At 35.3% G+C, this 17,990-nt stretch overlaps 2 protein-coding genes across 14 annotated transcripts; one reads left to right on the top strand and one right to left on the bottom strand.

Annotated features, from left to right (window-relative positions):
• The first annotated feature begins 315 nt into the window (after nucleotides 1-315).
• Nucleotides 316-3,222, top strand: LOC123869800 (peptide chain release factor 1). Its single transcript, XM_045912843.1, has 4 exons — nucleotides 316-1,057; nucleotides 1,323-1,565; nucleotides 2,043-2,179; nucleotides 2,676-3,222. Exons 1-4 carry the CDS (start codon nucleotides 475-477, stop codon nucleotides 2,910-2,912), a joined length of 1,200 nt encoding a protein of 399 aa, XP_045768799.1. The 5' UTR covers nucleotides 316-474; the 3' UTR covers nucleotides 2,913-3,222.
• A 2-nt stretch (nucleotides 3,223-3,224) lies between these two features.
• On the bottom strand, nucleotides 3,225-17,805 carry LOC123869736 (voltage-dependent calcium channel subunit alpha-2/delta-3). 13 transcript variants are annotated; one of them, XM_045912738.1, is made up of 28 exons: nucleotides 17,387-17,802; nucleotides 16,964-17,045; nucleotides 16,510-16,885; nucleotides 16,057-16,188; nucleotides 15,696-15,955; nucleotides 15,471-15,617; nucleotides 15,271-15,390; nucleotides 14,413-14,595; nucleotides 13,986-14,120; nucleotides 13,796-13,888; nucleotides 13,345-13,401; nucleotides 12,650-12,703; nucleotides 11,838-11,918; nucleotides 11,619-11,693; nucleotides 11,425-11,529; nucleotides 11,254-11,325; nucleotides 10,795-11,000; nucleotides 10,567-10,721; nucleotides 10,397-10,456; nucleotides 9,986-10,079; nucleotides 8,303-8,404; nucleotides 7,636-7,903; nucleotides 7,385-7,510; nucleotides 7,186-7,311; nucleotides 6,985-7,096; nucleotides 6,206-6,223; nucleotides 5,071-5,471; nucleotides 3,225-4,188 (listed from the first exon to the last, which is right to left on the bottom strand). In XM_045912738.1, the coding sequence occupies exons 1-28, from the start codon at nucleotides 17,497-17,499 to the stop codon at nucleotides 4,096-4,098; spliced, it is 3,846 nt and encodes a 1,281-aa protein (XP_045768694.1). In that variant the 5' UTR covers nucleotides 17,500-17,802; the 3' UTR covers nucleotides 3,225-4,095. The 13 variants fall into 13 exon arrangements, with proteins under 13 accessions (XP_045768694.1, XP_045768713.1, XP_045768701.1 ...); XM_045912757.1 differs by having other exon boundaries at nucleotides 12,650-12,676; XM_045912745.1 differs by having other exon boundaries at nucleotides 15,277-15,390.
• Nucleotides 17,806-17,990: the final 185 nt, after the last annotated feature.

Raw genomic sequence — 17,990 nt, 5'->3', positions numbered from 1 at the left:
TCGCTAACCATTTATGAACAACATACACAATTCGAATTTGCCGTTTGACAGCTGAAATCGTATAGTTTAAGCCATCAAATGAATACCATTTTCATCGTCAAGTTTTACACAATCGCACTGCTGATTAGAACAAAAGAAAGAGACAATAAATATAGGTATTATATATATTATGCAATCTGAACAGGCGTAAACAAGAAACTGTTTTTCTTCTTAACGATTCTAATTTTATTAATTAATCTATGGGTTAAAAATATATTGTCTGTACCGTAGTCTAGTCTCATTGTCAGTGTCAACTGTCAATTACGTAACTGACGTTTACGATTGCGATGTCGTGGTCTGTGATGTTTGTTTTGATTTTGAGAGAAGAAAAAGAAGAACCGAAATCCTAGTTTTCCAAAAGGAAAAATTATTATATACTTAATATATCCCACTAAAATTTACATAATACCAAAGTGTAACTTAAAATTTTCAAACATGTCTGTATCAAGATTTACTTTTTTCCGTTCGTTGTACAAGTTAGAAAATTTGGTTCTTCGTCGATATTCGGCGCAAAATGCAATAAATCTATCAGATCCGGCGGTGCAAACTTATCTTAATCGTTTGATGCTAGAACATGCCAATTTAGAAACAAAACCACGCCGAAATTTTGAAGAAACCAGGCGGCTTCAGGAAATAAAACCTATAGTCCTTGCCCTGGAGCAACGTATAGCTCTTTTTGAAAGCATAGACTCTCTCAAAGAGTTGAATAAGCGCGATGGGCAGGACGAGGAGATAAAGAAAATGATCAAGGAGGAGGCACAGATATATTTAAAACGCATGAAAGAAGTTGATGGTGAACTACAGTCAATACTTCTTGAACCAGTTTTGACCAAAGGTGGTGTACTAGTTGAGGTCACAACCGGAGCGGGCGGACAAGAGGCTATGCTCTTTGCAAGGGAGCTTTTTGAAATGTACCAGTCATATTGTGAATATAAAGATTGGGAGGTTGATATTGCATCTGTAGAGAAATCTGATCTTGGTGGAATAAGGAAAGCTTCTTTTCTGGTACATGGATTAGGTAAGAGCTCAGAAAATCAAAGGATAATCATAGAGTTTTCAAAAACCTAAATCAATGTGAAGAAAGGCACAGCCTGCAGTCACCAGCTAGAAAACTATAAAAGTGCTCACTAGAATTACCCACCCCTTGTGGTTCTCAATTAAGTGCTTTTTTTTGTAAATCATATAAAATCACTATGTTGGTAAAGTTCCAGTTAATTAGAGCTATAAAACACTTTCCATATGCTTCATATTTACACACATTTTATTTAATGTTTATTATACAGGTGCCCCTGAACTAATGAGAATGGAAGCTGGAGTTCACCGTGTCCAAAGAATTCCTGTCACAGAAAAAGGTGGCCGCATCCACACCAGCACAGTCTCTGTGGCCGTCCTACCACAACCCTCTGATGTCGAGCTGAATATACCCGACCGAGATCTGAGCATTGAAACTAAGAGAGCCAGTGGTGCAGGGGGCCAGCATGTGAACACTACGGACAGTGCTGTGCGCATCATCCATATTCCTACAGGTACCGTTTATAAAACATACTAGCATGCCACCAAACACGGTCCTCCTTCCTCATCCACCTGCTTCCTGCAACCTTCTTCAGGTCAACATCTCAAACGAATTCAGGACAGTTGAAGCTATGTACAATTGTGTTCGGGACTTGTGGGAAAGTTTCTGTGGCGTGCAAGGTGCAGGCATTAACTATATGTATATACAAAAGAATAAAGTGACCAATCAGCATCAACAATTATAGCTCAAGTGGTTGAGGCTAGAAACCTGAGATTTTGCGAGTAGGTCCTCTCTATAATGTGGAGCTCCCTTAAGCATGGATTTTGTAAATTACCAAAACTTTAATTAAAACCTAAATCGAACTGAATTGAAGTGGTGAGAAATACTTTAAATTTAAAGAAAAGAATTCACTTAGTGGGATTAAACTCAGATACTCTTACTTAACAGCTTACTTAATATTTAAAAGTACTTCTTTTCTATTGTTTAACAGGTACAGCAGTAGAATGTCAGGAGGGTAGATCACAGATTAAGAATAAACAGATTGCTTTGCAGAAGTTACGCACACTCTTGCTACAGAAACAAGAGGAGGAGCAGTCATCTAAAATTAACAGTGAGAGGAAATCACAGGTAATTAAAACTCAATAATTAATTATTATCTTATATGATAACAAACTTGACCAGCCCCTTTAAGCTCAAAATGTTTAGATCCCAGAGCTGTAGTTAAAAAACCCCAACCCTTTTTGATCTCAATCTAGTTCTGTTTGTGCCAAGCCTTGAATCTAAGTTTAGAGTATCCTCTATTCCCCTCTAATCACAATCTGTAATCAATAAACTCTGCAAGGAGTTGTCCAAAGTTTTTTTTTTTTTAATTTGAATGAACCGAATTATTTTAATATATTTAGATGGATCCAAAAAAGGCTAACTATCTAAACAATTTATAGATTTTGTAAAGACCTTGATAGATATTTTCGCATTTTTAATATTAGAACTATTTAATGTACAGAAATCTTCCAGTTACAGTTTTATTATAAGTATAGATTGATTAAAACCACAAAATTGCCCTAATACGGGTAAGAATAGAATTCTTATAGTCAACCTTCTGACAAAGCATTATTCATTTCAGATCGGTCAGAGTAATAGAAATGAGAAGATAAGGACATACAACTACCCACAGGACAGAGTTACTGAACACAGGGAAGGAGGCGGTACCACACACAGTTTGAAGACATTCATGCAAGGAGGCGAGCCGCTTGAAAAACTGCAAGAATCCCTTCTAAGGCAACAGAGATACCAGGCTGTCATGACTGAAATTAACGACTTTATTGCCAGGTACAAAGCGGAGACTAGTGCAAAAAGTTAAAACCCTAATGAATTTAGTAATTACTTATAGTACTAATACTGCTGAAATAAAAATATGAAAATTTCAAATATTGGTGAGTTTTAATATATGTATTTTACGTTTCAAAAATAATGTTTAGCTTGGATTGTCTTGAAACTTTTGGCAAAGATATTTTTGATCTAAAAATAATGATTCTCTATTTTGCTTTTAAATTCAAGTTGTATAAATTGATGCTGAAGTAATGATGTTCTAAATAGAAAAACTAATAAGCTAGAATGTATAATATAATTTGGAAGATAAAATGTTTTAGTTGCTACAAAATAAAACACTATGAAAATACAATAAATATTTATTTTGTACCAAATGAATCACAATTTCGATAAAGGAAAGGGTAACCACTTTCAAATCTTTTAATAGTAATTGCAATATATTCTTAAAACATTTATATTTTTCACCTAATGTATGAGATTCAAAACACTGAACATTGAGAATTATTTCATCCTTAAACTTTATATTATACAACCTAAGGTACAAGTTACAACATTTACAAAATTCTTTTTGATAATAACAGAAATATGGTAGAGTTGCGATTCTGACCCCAGAATGAAAAAAATCTAGGACGGAGTGAATCAACAACCAAATCATTTTGTTGAAAAACAGTATGTTCTATAAAATTTAAATGAAAACATTGTAAATATGCAATTTGAAATTTAATATACCTGTATAGATAGATAGATAACATGATTGATATGATTTAGGTAATAGATATAGGTATGTTGTCTCTTTGACAATGTTACAAACTACAAAATTACGGGTCTCGTTTGAAACTTGAACCCTAAATCCACTCAAAGGTAGAATATAACAGCATACACAGATTTTTTTTATACCTACCCTAGCTAGGTATAAAGTTAACCCACAGAACAAGGAATAAGCTTAACAATTTACTTGATGGAAGTAGTATGCATTTGTAGTATCAGTACTCAGTAGGTTTACAACAATATTGATTCTTATAACATAACTGATATGTGATATGACATGTATATTTTTCTCTAAAATTAATAAGCAATATCACTACCAAGAAACAAAATTAAAATTTTCTTTATAAAATTAACTCCTTTAAACTATTGCAAATTTTTAACAGTTACTAATTGGTAATAAATTTTTTTTGGGCACAGTAGATGGATATTTTGGCTAAGTTTTTACTTTAAAAATATCTAATCAAGAAAACTACACTTAGTGGTATGTATAGGAAGTTGCAGGGTAGACTGCCGCGACCACACATATCGATGTTGCTCTCCTGAAAATTTTCCAAGTAAATAGTTAAGTGTATTTTCTTGTCATTAAGTAAACTTTGGGAAAGCTTTACGTCTCATCTTGGTTATCCGTACTTAAACGCAAAAGCGTGTCTGTCAACCTATTATGTCTGTCTACTAGCTGATAGCTCTTCACGGCTCATCTGTTTAATCGATTTTGACGAAAGCTACTGAGGTAACTACATATTCATTTGATTACAAAGCCTACATTCGGTCCTCTAGGACTCAAGAATCAAAGAGTTTCCGCGGGCTTTATAAAAAACCTTAATCCACATGGTCGAATTTGCGTGCATCATATACTTAGTAGAGAGAAAGCTTGCATCCAGATGGAGACAGATATAATAGACTACTTTTCGCTGAAGAGTTCCAACAAGATTTTTTAAAATCCTATATCCACGCGGATGAAATCGCGGGTATCATTTAGTTTTCAATTTGAAAAAAACCGGCCAAGTGCGAGTCAGACTCGCGCACTGAGGGTTCCGTACTCGGGTATTTTTTCCAACATTTTGCACGATAAATCAAAAACTATTATACATAAAAATATATAAAAATCTGTTTTAGAATGTACAGGTAAAGCCCTTTCATATGATACCCCACTATGTATAGTTATCTTACTTTGAAAATTAAAACCCATTTTAATTTTTTTTAAATGATGTAACCAGGGTGTAATTCGGGGTTTTCAGATTTATTCCTGTACTTGTGCTATAAGACCTACCTACCTACCAAATTTCATGATTCTAGGTCAACGGGAAGTACCCTATAGGTTTCTTGACAGACATGACGGACGGACAACTAAGTGATCCTATATGGGTTCCGTTTTTCCTTTTGAAGTGCGGAACTCTAAAAATAGTGATGTAGTCAATTACCTCCGTATGGTTTCGAATGCAAGAATTCGGTTGCTTTCTGTACAATGGGTGCATATGCTTCAAGCAAGGCAAGGATTCATTGTACTGGACTTCTGTCGCGTCTATCGGGTATATCGGCACGTCCTGCTTAGCGCACATCGCGTCAACCACCACCAACAACATGTTTGTGTAATTCACCAACTGGGCGTAGAACGGTCTGTCGCACTCTTTCACCGGCTTGTTCAATTTCTCGTCGAGATTCTTGTAATCCAATTGGTAAAGATACATTTCTCTGTCGCATGGTGTTGGTCTTGTTCTATTTATCAGAACAAGTTTCTCGAAGTCCCTTTCAAGTATTCTTGTCGTCGCCGGTTTGATCATCGTTGGGTCGTCGGTTTCGTCGTTTTCGTATTGGTAAGACCCTGCGTATTAAAGCATATGTTACTAACATTATAATATATTTGCACAGTGACCTACATGCAGATGAATATTAGTATTTCGTAATGTTCTTGTCGATTTCATTTGGGTAACAAGAATGTACCTGATTGAAGACATTTCTAATGGAGTTCACTGATTCCTAAGCAAAGATAAAACATGAAAAAATAGACATGAATATATATAAAAAAGATTGAATAAAATTTATCGTACATACTATAAACAAAATATACACGATAAACAGATAAATATCTTGAAAAGACGTAAAGCTCATAGAATAATGTAATTCAAACATCACGCAACACATGCCATCATAAGTTATTAACGAAAGTAATATGACAACTGAACATAATGAAAATAATTTTATTAGATATATTTAAGAATCATTAAAAACCGTTAAGTTATTATATTTGCGCCTAAAGTGTAGCACATAAATTCGGCACAAAGCGTATACCAGATGTTCTTCATACATGCATAATAACCACAAAAATCACACACCCGCAAATATGAAAATCAATCAATCAATTCTAATTGGTTTTGTAAATCCACAAAGGGTTTCAAATATGTTTTTGATGAAATGGGGCAGGTTAACTTATAAAACATGCACATTCCAAATCTGTATCTACGGGGCAACATTGAAATAAAATATAACAAAGAATGTTATTGGAAAAATCCATCAGTGCCAGAGAAACACTCTACTGTGTTCGATCTATAAACTCACCAGTGGTTGAAACAAACTCTGAAAATAAGATGGAGTCGTTACTACTGTCATTAAACATTTGGCTACATCCAATTGATGACTCCATGAGAGAATTTTGATGTTGCTATGAACTAAAAGAACCCCGAGTTAAGTATAGACCACTCGCATGCATATTTAATCCTAGTTGTGCGACAGTGACTTGAAATTATTGTGAGAAGTTAGAAATTAGCAAAGAGAAAGATTTTAACTATTTTTCTTAAGCTGCACATTGATAACAAATTTTCTTCCTATAAATTTAAATCAATTACTAATTTTTATTTGTTCAAAGATGTAAAAAGAATTGACTTCATGTTACATTTTTGTTCGTCAATCGTTTTTATGTATAGTTTGAACAACGCTGCAAATGCAACATTAGCCCACAACATGTATTTTTTACAACAATTAGTGAAATACACTGACTGACTGTTGCAGCGCCCGTTGTCATGCTATTTTTACGTTCATGCTGACAACGTCCAAGAGTAACAGAGCAACATCGATTTGCAAATAATTTATTTACTAACTCAAATCGTCTTCTTTTCTATACGTAACATAGTTGTGCAACGAGAATGCAACATACATGGTAAAGCCTGCCCAGAAATGTAAAAATCATACTCTCGGGGCGCCACTAGTATAGGGTCTATGGTCACCTCGTATAAATTAGTTCCATGGGTTTTCCGTAATATGACGAGGTATTACATTTTTCTGGTCAGGCTTTACATTCAGTATATAGATAATAATGATAAGGGAGTATAGAAACATACCGTAGTCAAACGTATAGCTCGACGCTTGAGCTAAACTGAGTGCAATCGAGTTGTAAAACCAAACCGTCGTGGTGATAAAAAATGCCATTATGAGACGCAAATTTTCAAGAGGCTGGAATGAGTAAATATTTTTAGGTAATTAGTAGTATCTTCGAAGAATCTTATTTCATCATTATGATAGATGGACAACATGAATTGTACCGTCAGGATCACAGATGCAGGATTCGAAATCTTCTTCTCTCTAAAGCAGACAGCTTGGTAATCTATAATGTGGACTGTTTTAAAAACTTCTTCTTCTACCAGTTTCATCATTATATCTGGTCGTATCTGCAATATAAGCAAAGAATTAATATCTGAACCAACTTTGTAAGACAGGTTTATTGTTTGGTCTTACTCGTACCTTTCCAAAAAATTGCCCTGTCTGACTGCTATCCTCGCTTACGATTATCCAACCATTACTGTCCACTAAATAACAGTCCCAGTTGTCTGTCACGTTACACGTAACACATTCCTTGCTGTGTTCGCACTAAAAGGATAAAATATCATTTATTTTTATTCAAAATACATAATCTATAAGGCAAATAAAAAATCGGTAAACGTCATTAGCTGCATTTAAATAGAGCGCCTTAACTAGTAAAAAATTACACGTACGGAAGACGTTATATTCTGGAACCACTCGGAAAGACGTTCGTGTTTGAACTGAAATCCGACAACTGCTGCTGGTGCTTTTCGATGGCCATCTCCGTGGAATACTGCGTGAGCTGCGGTCACCATAGCGTTGCTCACATTGAGAGGGAACTTCTCCGTACTCAAATCCACGCTGTATACAAAACTGAGTGGATCCACATAGTGCTGCTCGACAGCCCGGCGGTACCAAACTTCATCTATTGCACGAGGAAATTGCTTGCCAAACTCGTTCCTGGAAAAACAAAGTACATAATAGGATTTAAAATTACTGAATGGATGTACAAATAGTTATAACTCTTAGGCCTCATTCGCACTAGAGCTTTCAAATAGAACAAATGCATTCCCAAGTATCTGTTCACACGTCAACGCTTTTTTAACGCTCGTGCGAATTAGGGCTTAAGCCCTTGGGAATGCATTTCTTCTACGCTATTTTATTGAACGCTATTTTAACGGACGTTAAAAAAAGCTCTCGTGCGAATGAGGCCTAAGGAAACAATGTATACAAGAAAGCCAGACAGAAAAAATCTATACAGAAGACTGCAAAAGCCGTCTTATTACTAAAAACCCTCTTACAGACAACTTTGGGCAAAAGAGATGCAAAATATGTTCGATGGTTTTTCAAATGCCTTACCTGTCATCGTGATCCTTAGGAGGATGCGTTTGCCATCTCGTGAGGCCACTGTGAGTTGCCAGGAATGCGGTGATGTAGCCAAAACGTTGGATGAACTCCGTCCTACAACCAAATAAGTATATTAAAGAAATTAGTAAAATGTTTAACAGATATTTTTTTTGACAGATCGAAATCAAGCAGACATGCGAGGTCATTTTTGTTTGAGGTGCACTCAAGGTCCATCTAGATAATTTCTTTTATCTTTAATCGATTTTAAATTAATCTTTATTTTCCCACGACTGGGCAAAGGCCTTCTCCAATTTTTCCACAACTCCCGACTCTGTGCCTCTTTGGGCCAGTTGTAAAGTCTAATTCATCATCGTCTCAGCCTACCATGCTGGCGTTGATGATTCTGGAGACTCCAGAAAGAAGCAGATTTTTCCTGCAAGTCATCTCACATAGACAGACATGACCTTATCTTTAAAACATTTATTTGATAAAGATTTCAAGTGAAAGTGTCACCATGGACTATTCGAAAAGTTTCTTCGGCCCTTTTGCCATGAATACGATTTCTGCTATGAGTACGCCCTTGATATATCCTGGGATCCGTTATGATAACACGACAGCATACAGAGAACTTACGAAATCCAACGGCTGCATTACAAAATAATAACAACCTCAAAACTTACAGTCCTCGTGAGCATGTAAAATGAATTAAGATAATACGAAAAACACACAAATATTTTATTTGAAAAACAATACCACACCAAAATCTCGTTTTAATACATTTCTCACGCTATGATATCATTATCGGCAACCCTTTTTTTCGAGGGGGGACATCTTAAGATACCCGCTCGGGTTAGGTGGGAATTCTACCCACTGAAACCCCCTCCTCCTCGGCAGCCCTCCTCAGCACATATTGAGTAGCTCCGGGAACTCTGAATCTTATCGATGGCCCTATCGTCTTGTCTAATTCCGACATTGCGTAGCAAATTTTTGTAAATTCTTTGGAAGTCACTTCTGGAGCAACAGTTACCTACGTCTGCATGTTATTTGCCAAATGAAGTCGCCATTTTGGTCTATACCGTGGTTGTCCTTTGGCTTACTTATGCTTCAGTTTATAATATGTATGAGAATATTTTAGAAAACTTAGTAAAAACTATGTTTATATGTATTTGTCCATTCTACAAGTATATACTTTACCTCGGCAACAATCCAATCACTTTTGTCAATGGGCTATCCAGGCAGATAGGTAATAACATAAAATATTTTTCTATATGAGTTTATTATATTATTGAACAAATAGTTATGATTTTTTATTTTTTTATTTTATATGGTCTGCTGATGAAAATTTAAAAAAAAATTACATCTACTGTAGTAGTTGTAGTTACAACTACTACAGTAGATGCAATTTTTTTTTTTTTTACTGTAGTAGTTGTAGTTACAACTACTACAGTTACTACTACGAGTACAAATATTTAAACTGGAATTGTTGTGCTAAAACAACTTCTGGTTTTGATGTAGACCTAATTTCCAAAAAGTGCTTTTGCATGGCTTTTGCATTTTCATATCTTTTCCCCTCTTCTCTTGATGACTGGTGATAATTTTATTTACCTATCCTAAAAGCTACCTGCCGGACTTTCTTTTTTTCTCTTTTCAAACTATACAATTCTAATAAGTAAAGTTAAATACAGTTTCACTTACGCTTTGTCATCCGACGCTGATTCCGATATGCTCTTGTTAAACCACGCCGTGTTCCTGGCATCGTACACCATTGCCTGCATTAATCCATGGTCGCCTGACAAAAATATTCAAATGCATCTTGAAACTGACTGACTGTCATGTCAAAATAAAAGATTCTATCAAAGTAAGTTTCTATACTGATTAACGTTGGAAAGGATTTTGAGAAATTCCAAAGCGATTTAAAAAAAATTTAAACCCACGTAGACAAAGTCACCTAGTTCAACTGTAACATTAGCAATAACTTGTGTTATTGCTTACTATCAAATTATTTCATCAATGTTAAATACTTAATTTTTTAGGAAATACTGTTTTAAAATTGGTCCTTTTGATATTTCCATGTACCTATTCAAAATGTTGTACGAAATAACTTACAATAATATTCATTTCGTGGTGTTACATTTGGAGCCTTGTTTCTTTCCCTCACTTCTGAACCTAAAAATAAGAATTTTAAAACTGTAATACACTTCTTCAAATTTTAAAGTTACAACCAACTGTTCGGTTATCATCATCACAATGCTAAACATTGTTTGCTAAAAAATTACCTTCGCTGTGTCTCTCGTGGCCTTTGTTTTTGTGGTGTTCAGGCGGCTTCGGTTTCGCCGGCCAACGCCAACCGGGTTTCGCCACCCTTTCCAGGAAATACGATAGCTCTTCTTCAGGAGATGAAAATGTTCGCTCATAATGACGACAGTATAGCCTAGAAAGATTATGTCGTCTTTGGTGATTTACTGTTATAAGATATGGTCAAAATTAATAGGTTAGATACTTACCAATCCGGGTGTACGCTCCATTTTTCGGACAAGTACTGTCTAGCAGAGATATTTTTCGACGTCAAAGACAAGCGGTGAATGTCATCTGTAGGAGGCGGTGTGATCCGATGGCGGCCGTAATTCTCAGGAATGGAAACCACGAGAGTAAATTGCGAGTCGCTAATGCCGGTCCAGAAGTAGTGCCTTTTGCCTCGAGACACCCGTTTCTGAAAATGGGTGTATTGAGGTAGTTGCATACATTAGGAATTTGTCATGTTTGCTTGATATTACGTTCATTAATTAATCTTGTATCTGTCTCCTTGCGTCATATTCCTTATTGCTGAGGGTCATGCCCCCTATCCATTAATCACATAATAGTAGGAGTTCTTGTATTAATAATGCGGTGGGCTTCCAAATCCATCGCAAGTTTTCTCACAAAAGCTTTGTTGAATTCGAATTTGCCAAAAAATATTATCTTACCATATCTTCCATATGGTATTTGACATTCACGATTTTATTCCCAGTTTTCTGATCGATGATCTCTTTTCTGAGCTGAAAAAAATGTAAAATATATATATTCACTATATACAATATAATTTAACTTAGCAGTGGTTTAATTAAACACATGTTAAAGCTGCAAATACGACTTACCGCTGTCAACTCTTTGCTGAAGTTCCTTGGGCTTCGGTCATCATCAAAAAGTTCAACTTCAATCATATCTACGCTGTTGTAACTTGGTTTTAATATCTGCTGAAACTGTGAATATAAGACACGGGATTAACGAAGTGCGTAATACATAATTTATTGAAAGATTAATATAGCTTCAGATACGCAGAAGTACTTACAACAGGCCTCAAATCCGGGTGTATCAAAATATATCCGTTATTTGTTACCATAAACGCGTAGCCATTTACCCCGACCTGTATGATAGAAAATATTCCATTAAAGACGTTTTTCGTAATCTCAGCATCCTTGAAGACGGATCCATTACAATGTCTCTTAAGAATCATATAATATGGTTATAATTTATTCTTTAAGAATGTATTATAATATCTCTAATTTACCTTGTATGGCGTCATCAATGCTTGGATTTCTGACAGAGGAACATCTGTTCCTGCCACACCTAATAATCTGGCGATACGCATCTGTAAGCATTTAACAACTGCTCTGTAAAATAATCTGTCAGTTCATATGCATTTCTATTAAAATGTTATAATATATGAACAATCGTGAAAAATCCAAGAAAAGTTGCTACACATCCAAAAATGGTATGTTATGGTTATTAGATATTAAAAATATACTTTAATGCATAAATAAAGTTATGACACTACTGAACCGATTTAGGTATTTTTATCATTAATTTCTACTAAATAATCGAAAGTATTTAAAAGTTTGCTTATCTCTAGCAAATGTTATTTTCGTCTAGCATCTACGCCCCGTTAGTATAAATATGCTTACGAACTACTTGATTTGAAGATGTCTAATAAAATTATTCTTCATTACAGGTTCTAGCATTCTACGCAATCAAAAATTACGGTATATATTTCACCAAAAACACTACACTTTAAACTAAAACCCACTACGTTCTAGATGGGCTGGTAGTTGGTAACCTTTCCGGTCCATTGTAAGAATCTGTTGACATTGTAAATTATTAATCATATAATAAATATATGAATTAAGTTCATTATTATTACTCCTAATCGAAACTATACTCTTGTCAATAGTGTTTCTGAAATCTGTTGTTTCCGTATATTATAATATACCGCTCTGAAACAAGTGTTCGATTTTGGTCACAATAAGTTCTAATATCATAAGAAGTCTTACGTCACCAATCATTCGTCATCAATCAAGCAAGTCTAAGAGAGCGTGTGCCTACCTCCTTTTGGCCGTTCTCCTCTACGGACTGCGATTGGTTGTTGACGTACGAATGCAATAAAATTAACAACATATAGGTAAATGCATTGTAACAACCTGCTCTAATCAAATATCTCCTCTATTAATGAGAAAACTTATATTTACACTAAAATATATTTAGTATATCAAAAGTTTTGTCATTCTTAGAAACAGTACTTTAAACTTAATAAATACTCAAGTAACAAAAGCCCCATTCGTCTCTCGTGGCGGGCTGCATAAAACTTTAATGAAAAATATTTACATTTACTCTCATAATACAAGTCAATCTTTAAAAATGTCTCTACGAAGACATCACTAAAATCAGGCAAAAATACGTTTTATCGATTAGATAGTGTGCGTAATATAGATGATAATTCTTGCACAAAAGTAGTAACCTTAATAACTGATAGAAAAGTTAATTCATAACACCCTATTGGTCTACGCCTACTATCTAGTAGAACTACTATACTACGGTAAGCCAAAAGGGTTAACAACACATTATGCGGTCAGGAGCGACCGAGACCGCGGCGCGGTCACATCTATCGAGGACAGATGCATCGCTAACGGGGCCAAACAAGAATTTACCGTTACTGAAATCCAAAAACTAAATTATATAAAATGTCTTGTATCTTGCAAAAACTTTACATTAAAATCGTCAAAACTTTCTAAGTGTAGTACCTCTTTTGTAACTGATACCCAGTAAGCTTCATTTATCAGTACATTCTCTGTGATGTTCTGAGGGGAAACCATCAAACAAACTGAATATTATTAAAAAGGTAATTGATTATGAAACATACAAATCATGAAGAAGAAATACAAAGGTCATAGAAATAGTGTACAACAATAAAGGATAGCTTACGTCCAATTAGAAGAAAACATAAATAACCAATCTGTAAAAATCTTCATTATTAAATCTTTCTCGGTCATGCATAAAATAATTTTGAATTTGGAAAAGTTGGTTTAAAGTTCTTATAAAAAGAGACTAACCATTTCTTAAATCCCAAATAAATATTAATCCACTGAAACTTCCATTCAGTAAAATGAGTGGTCTCTTTTTCAGTATTAAACCTTTTTGAGGGGACAAGTAGAGTAAAATATAAAAGGCTTAAAAACGTAAACGGGAACGTACCTCGTTGTGTCGCAAATCGTAAACAGGCATCGAAACAGAAGTCATCAATTGATATTTCGAATTCCCAAGCTCACTATACTGACCCTGTTTCATCTGGAATCCGAAATATTTTGACAAACGTGTTTTACTAAATTACTTTTAGTTAAATTACTTCGAACTCATCACACAGCTAAATTAAGTTAAATTCTACCTGCGTTATTTTCCATCTTCTATTTTGCTCCTGTTCCGAATTGAAGAGTACTTTGTCTCGCCGTTGGCTCATAAACCGTTCCTTTTGCTCTGCCCTTTCCCGTTGTTCCCATAAGTAATCTGCCACTTTTGGATCCTAAAAATTACATTATAATATGAAAAAACCTCCATTTTTTACCTAGCAAAACTTCATCTAAGGGGATGTTATTGGACAGCTAAGGTGTCTAACGCTGAGGTTCTTTAGGTTAGTAAGAACTATCAAGTCATGGTTGTGTTAGGGAGTAGATTGGCATAAAAACAGTCGGAGAACTATTTCGTCTAGCCATGGGACAAGAAGAAATTTAGAAAACTGTCTGCTGCCTTCAGTAATGAAATGGCAATGAAAAAGAAGAGAAGAGGGGTTATCATCTAAAATATCGAAATTTTACCGTAACGTTAGCGTAAACGGGAGTCCATACAACAGGGTGTTTCTCTCGCTGCAGTACCAGAGGTCTCGCCAGCACGTTGACATGTTCCAGTACTCTCTCTCGAACTTCTGCCAACGTGCTCAGATGCACATAGAACCCTCTGTTCGCACACGCCATCCACTTCACTTCTCTCACATCCGCCACCTGGTACAACCTCGTCAGATATTATGATACTCAAAACGTTGTAGTCACAGTGCTCGTCCTCTATATTCGAGTGATATGATGTCCGATGCAGCCTTGTGAAAAAGCGCCAAATAAAAGGCTACAGTTTTTCTTTTTTACTAAACGAGTATTTTCTACTGTCTAGAAGCCATAAATTAAGAGTAAAGTATTTAAAATAAATCCTCTATTTGAAATAAGAAACCAAGGCGCTATTAAATTAAATCATAACACTTTTCTAATGATAAAAATTCATTACATTAATAACTAGTATTAGGGCATCAAACAATAATCACATAAAATATACTTAACTGCATCATCAAAATTAGATTTAAAAAGACATACCTCCGAATAATTATCCACACGTGCCAAGTCTCAAGCAGAAGTTAAGAATCAAGACAAACGTATAAAATTCAAAAATAGCGATACCACAAAAATTTGAAACTACAGTTATCCACTATAAAAGCTACAAGAAAAGCGGCACAAATGGAAGATGGTTGTTGGACATGTAACGTGACTTTTACATACATGCTAGACAGGTAGAAATAGAAGAAAGAAGAGTACCACATTCAAGGTGTACTGGTAGAAGGTACGATAAGGAAGGCATTATGCAGGTCGCACAATGACTACAACACACAGTAATACCTGGAGTGGTACTACCTTTACCTCGCGACCTATCAGGTACGTGAAAACCCGCACTGGGGTGTCATACTTCCAGTTGTACTTCTCGAACAATTCCTTGTAATTGTATGGAACCCCATCAGTGACCAACATTATTGCCTGACAACGAAAATTATATGATTGAGGTTTACAAAAAATTTGTTGATCATCTAAATTCAGATATTCGCAATTATAAGTACCTGATTACAATTAGCTCCACCGCTATTATTTCTATAAATTTCAAGAAGTTCAAACGCTTTGGTCAGGGCCGCTGAGAAGTTTGCTATTTCCATAGTTTCAAAATTGTCTAAAGCCAGTTTTAATTCGCGAAGATTTGCAAGTGTTGCCTGAAAATGAACATGTACCTAAATAGAAGCATGTAACAAATTTAAAAAGATATGACATAGCACTGATTAAGTACGTACTTGAACAAGAGAATCCTCAAAACAAGGTACAATTTCTTCTACTGTATCAGCAAATGTCATTACGCTAACAAAATCATTATTTCCAAGGGTGTCTAAAATGTTGGTAACTACATGCTTTGCTATATCCCTCCTTTGCCCAGTCATAGAACCACTCCGGTCAACCAGAATAACTACATCTTTCGGACTCGCCGCCGCTTCCATATACCAGGCTCTTGTTCGACAGTCGTATATGTCTACAGGATCTGCTCGCCATTTCATTGCTGGACAAAAACATAGTAAAATTATCAAAAATGTAAAATTTCATTAAACTTCATTGCCGTCCTACTCGTATTTCATTGGACATAATAGTAAGTGATCGCACCAGGATAATGTCTCATGAATCCCGTCGAACTTCCAAAATACTGCCACGATAGTGTCGGGTCGCTCTGGTAATTGTTGATGAAATGCGTATCTAAACCTTCTGACCAGTGAATCCCTTTGATGACATCAGGAGCTAAAATAATATCAATTACTCGTATGCATATTGATTGAAAGAAAAAATAAAAAAAGTTGTTTTTGTAAATTGTGACACACAGCACATGTTAGACATAAGAGTTAGTTATCTAGTTAGACTTTCTTCCACTTAAGCATTAAACTCAAAGTGCCTCAAGCAGAAAAAGTGCCCAAATAAACTGTGTCATTGTGGCACAACCCAAAAAAAAGGTTCCAGGTTAGCAAAATGCTGTTTGCCTTGATACACAAGAGCATACAGCGCTGATTTGCAAAACATGACTCAAAATAATAATTTGATTGATCTCCTATTACTCGTACTAACCCCAGGCGTAAACATTTGTAGGAACGTGCACGCTACTAAAATTAGTGTTGACGGGTATATGAGAAAAGTGGTGATTCTGATGCAAATGCATGTTCTTTGATGCCGGTCGATTTATCCAGTTCTCCATTGTGAAATCAGGTTCGGGTGTTGTAGTCAATGACATGTCGTCGTACAAGTCTTCCATTTCTTTGCTGTTGAAAAATTGAAAATCTTCTGGAACAGGCTCATTTTGTTTGTCAAAAGCCATGTTTTCAGCCGCTTCCACTATCCTTTTGACTGCACTGATTTTGAGTTCCATCATAGCTCGAATATCGTCTGCCATACTCTGGACCAATTTCTCGCCGTCTCTTGACTCGATTTGCGCGGACTTGAAGCTCTAAAAACAAGTTTATGTATTTCTCTAACCTTGATAATACAAACACGACTAAAATAGAATGAATAGAAACATTCTTACATCTTGCACTTCCTTCTTTCTCGTAATAAATTCTCCAAAGTGATAAAGTTCAGTCCCAAGTTTAACTGCCCATGCTTGTACGCTACGGAATGATTTAATATGAAAATAATGTATTTTTACCATTTAAAACTCTCTTATTCCCTTACTTTTATTTACTCTCTTAAAATTTTAATTTGTATCAGATTATAATATTTTAACTAGATTAGATTAGATGATACAGTATGTAATTATACAGTGGGTAAATGTTTATTGGTGTTAAGTTCTAACTTAATTAGCTAATACCAAATAGTAATTGAAATACAATAATTTTTAAGATTTATAATAATTATTTTACAGTAAAAAAATTATAAGATAATTAATTAATTAGGTGATAATAAAATACACATCTTACCATTTTTGTCAACAAAAAACAAAGATACTTACGTATTAAAGGATATTTTAGTAGGCACGTCATACTGTATACTGGACGAGCAATCCCTGGAGTCCAGGGACAAAAGAAGCAGGAATAAAGCCGAAACGCAAACACGGTAGCACATTAGAAACACTTGTTCAATTTAACCACCTGCACTGTTTACGTTTAAACCGCTTTCATGATGGTATATCTTAATAGACACGAATTAATGAACTATTTTAGGGGATATTATCACGGATATGTGGAATCCTTGTTCTCGTTAGCACTCGACATTGATAACGGCAATGGAGGTGAGAGCGCCGACGCGCAACCGCGTGATTTCGGGCATGCGCCGTGGTTCTGTTGCGCGAACCAACTGGTCTATTCTGTACTTGATTGCTTTCGATATATAATGAGCAATAGTTGTGTGAATACCTGTGGTTTGGTTTCAACTGTAGAGCGCATCGATTTCGCACACATATTTCTCTGGGTCAGTATGTCAAAAGGGCATCAAGTAGGCAAAGGATAATAATATTTTTTGAGGATTCTTCACCGTGCATTGTTATGTAGGATATTTAGAAAATATAAATGTTCACAGTGGGATATTAAATTTTTTTTTCCTACTTATAGAAATTA

The sequence above is a fragment of the Maniola jurtina genome, chromosome 2, assembly GCF_905333055.1.
Source record: "Maniola jurtina chromosome 2, ilManJurt1.1, whole genome shotgun sequence".
Lineage (NCBI taxonomy): Eukaryota > Metazoa > Arthropoda > Insecta > Lepidoptera > Nymphalidae > Maniola > Maniola jurtina.
This window is presented reverse-complemented; position numbering and strand designations above follow the sequence as displayed.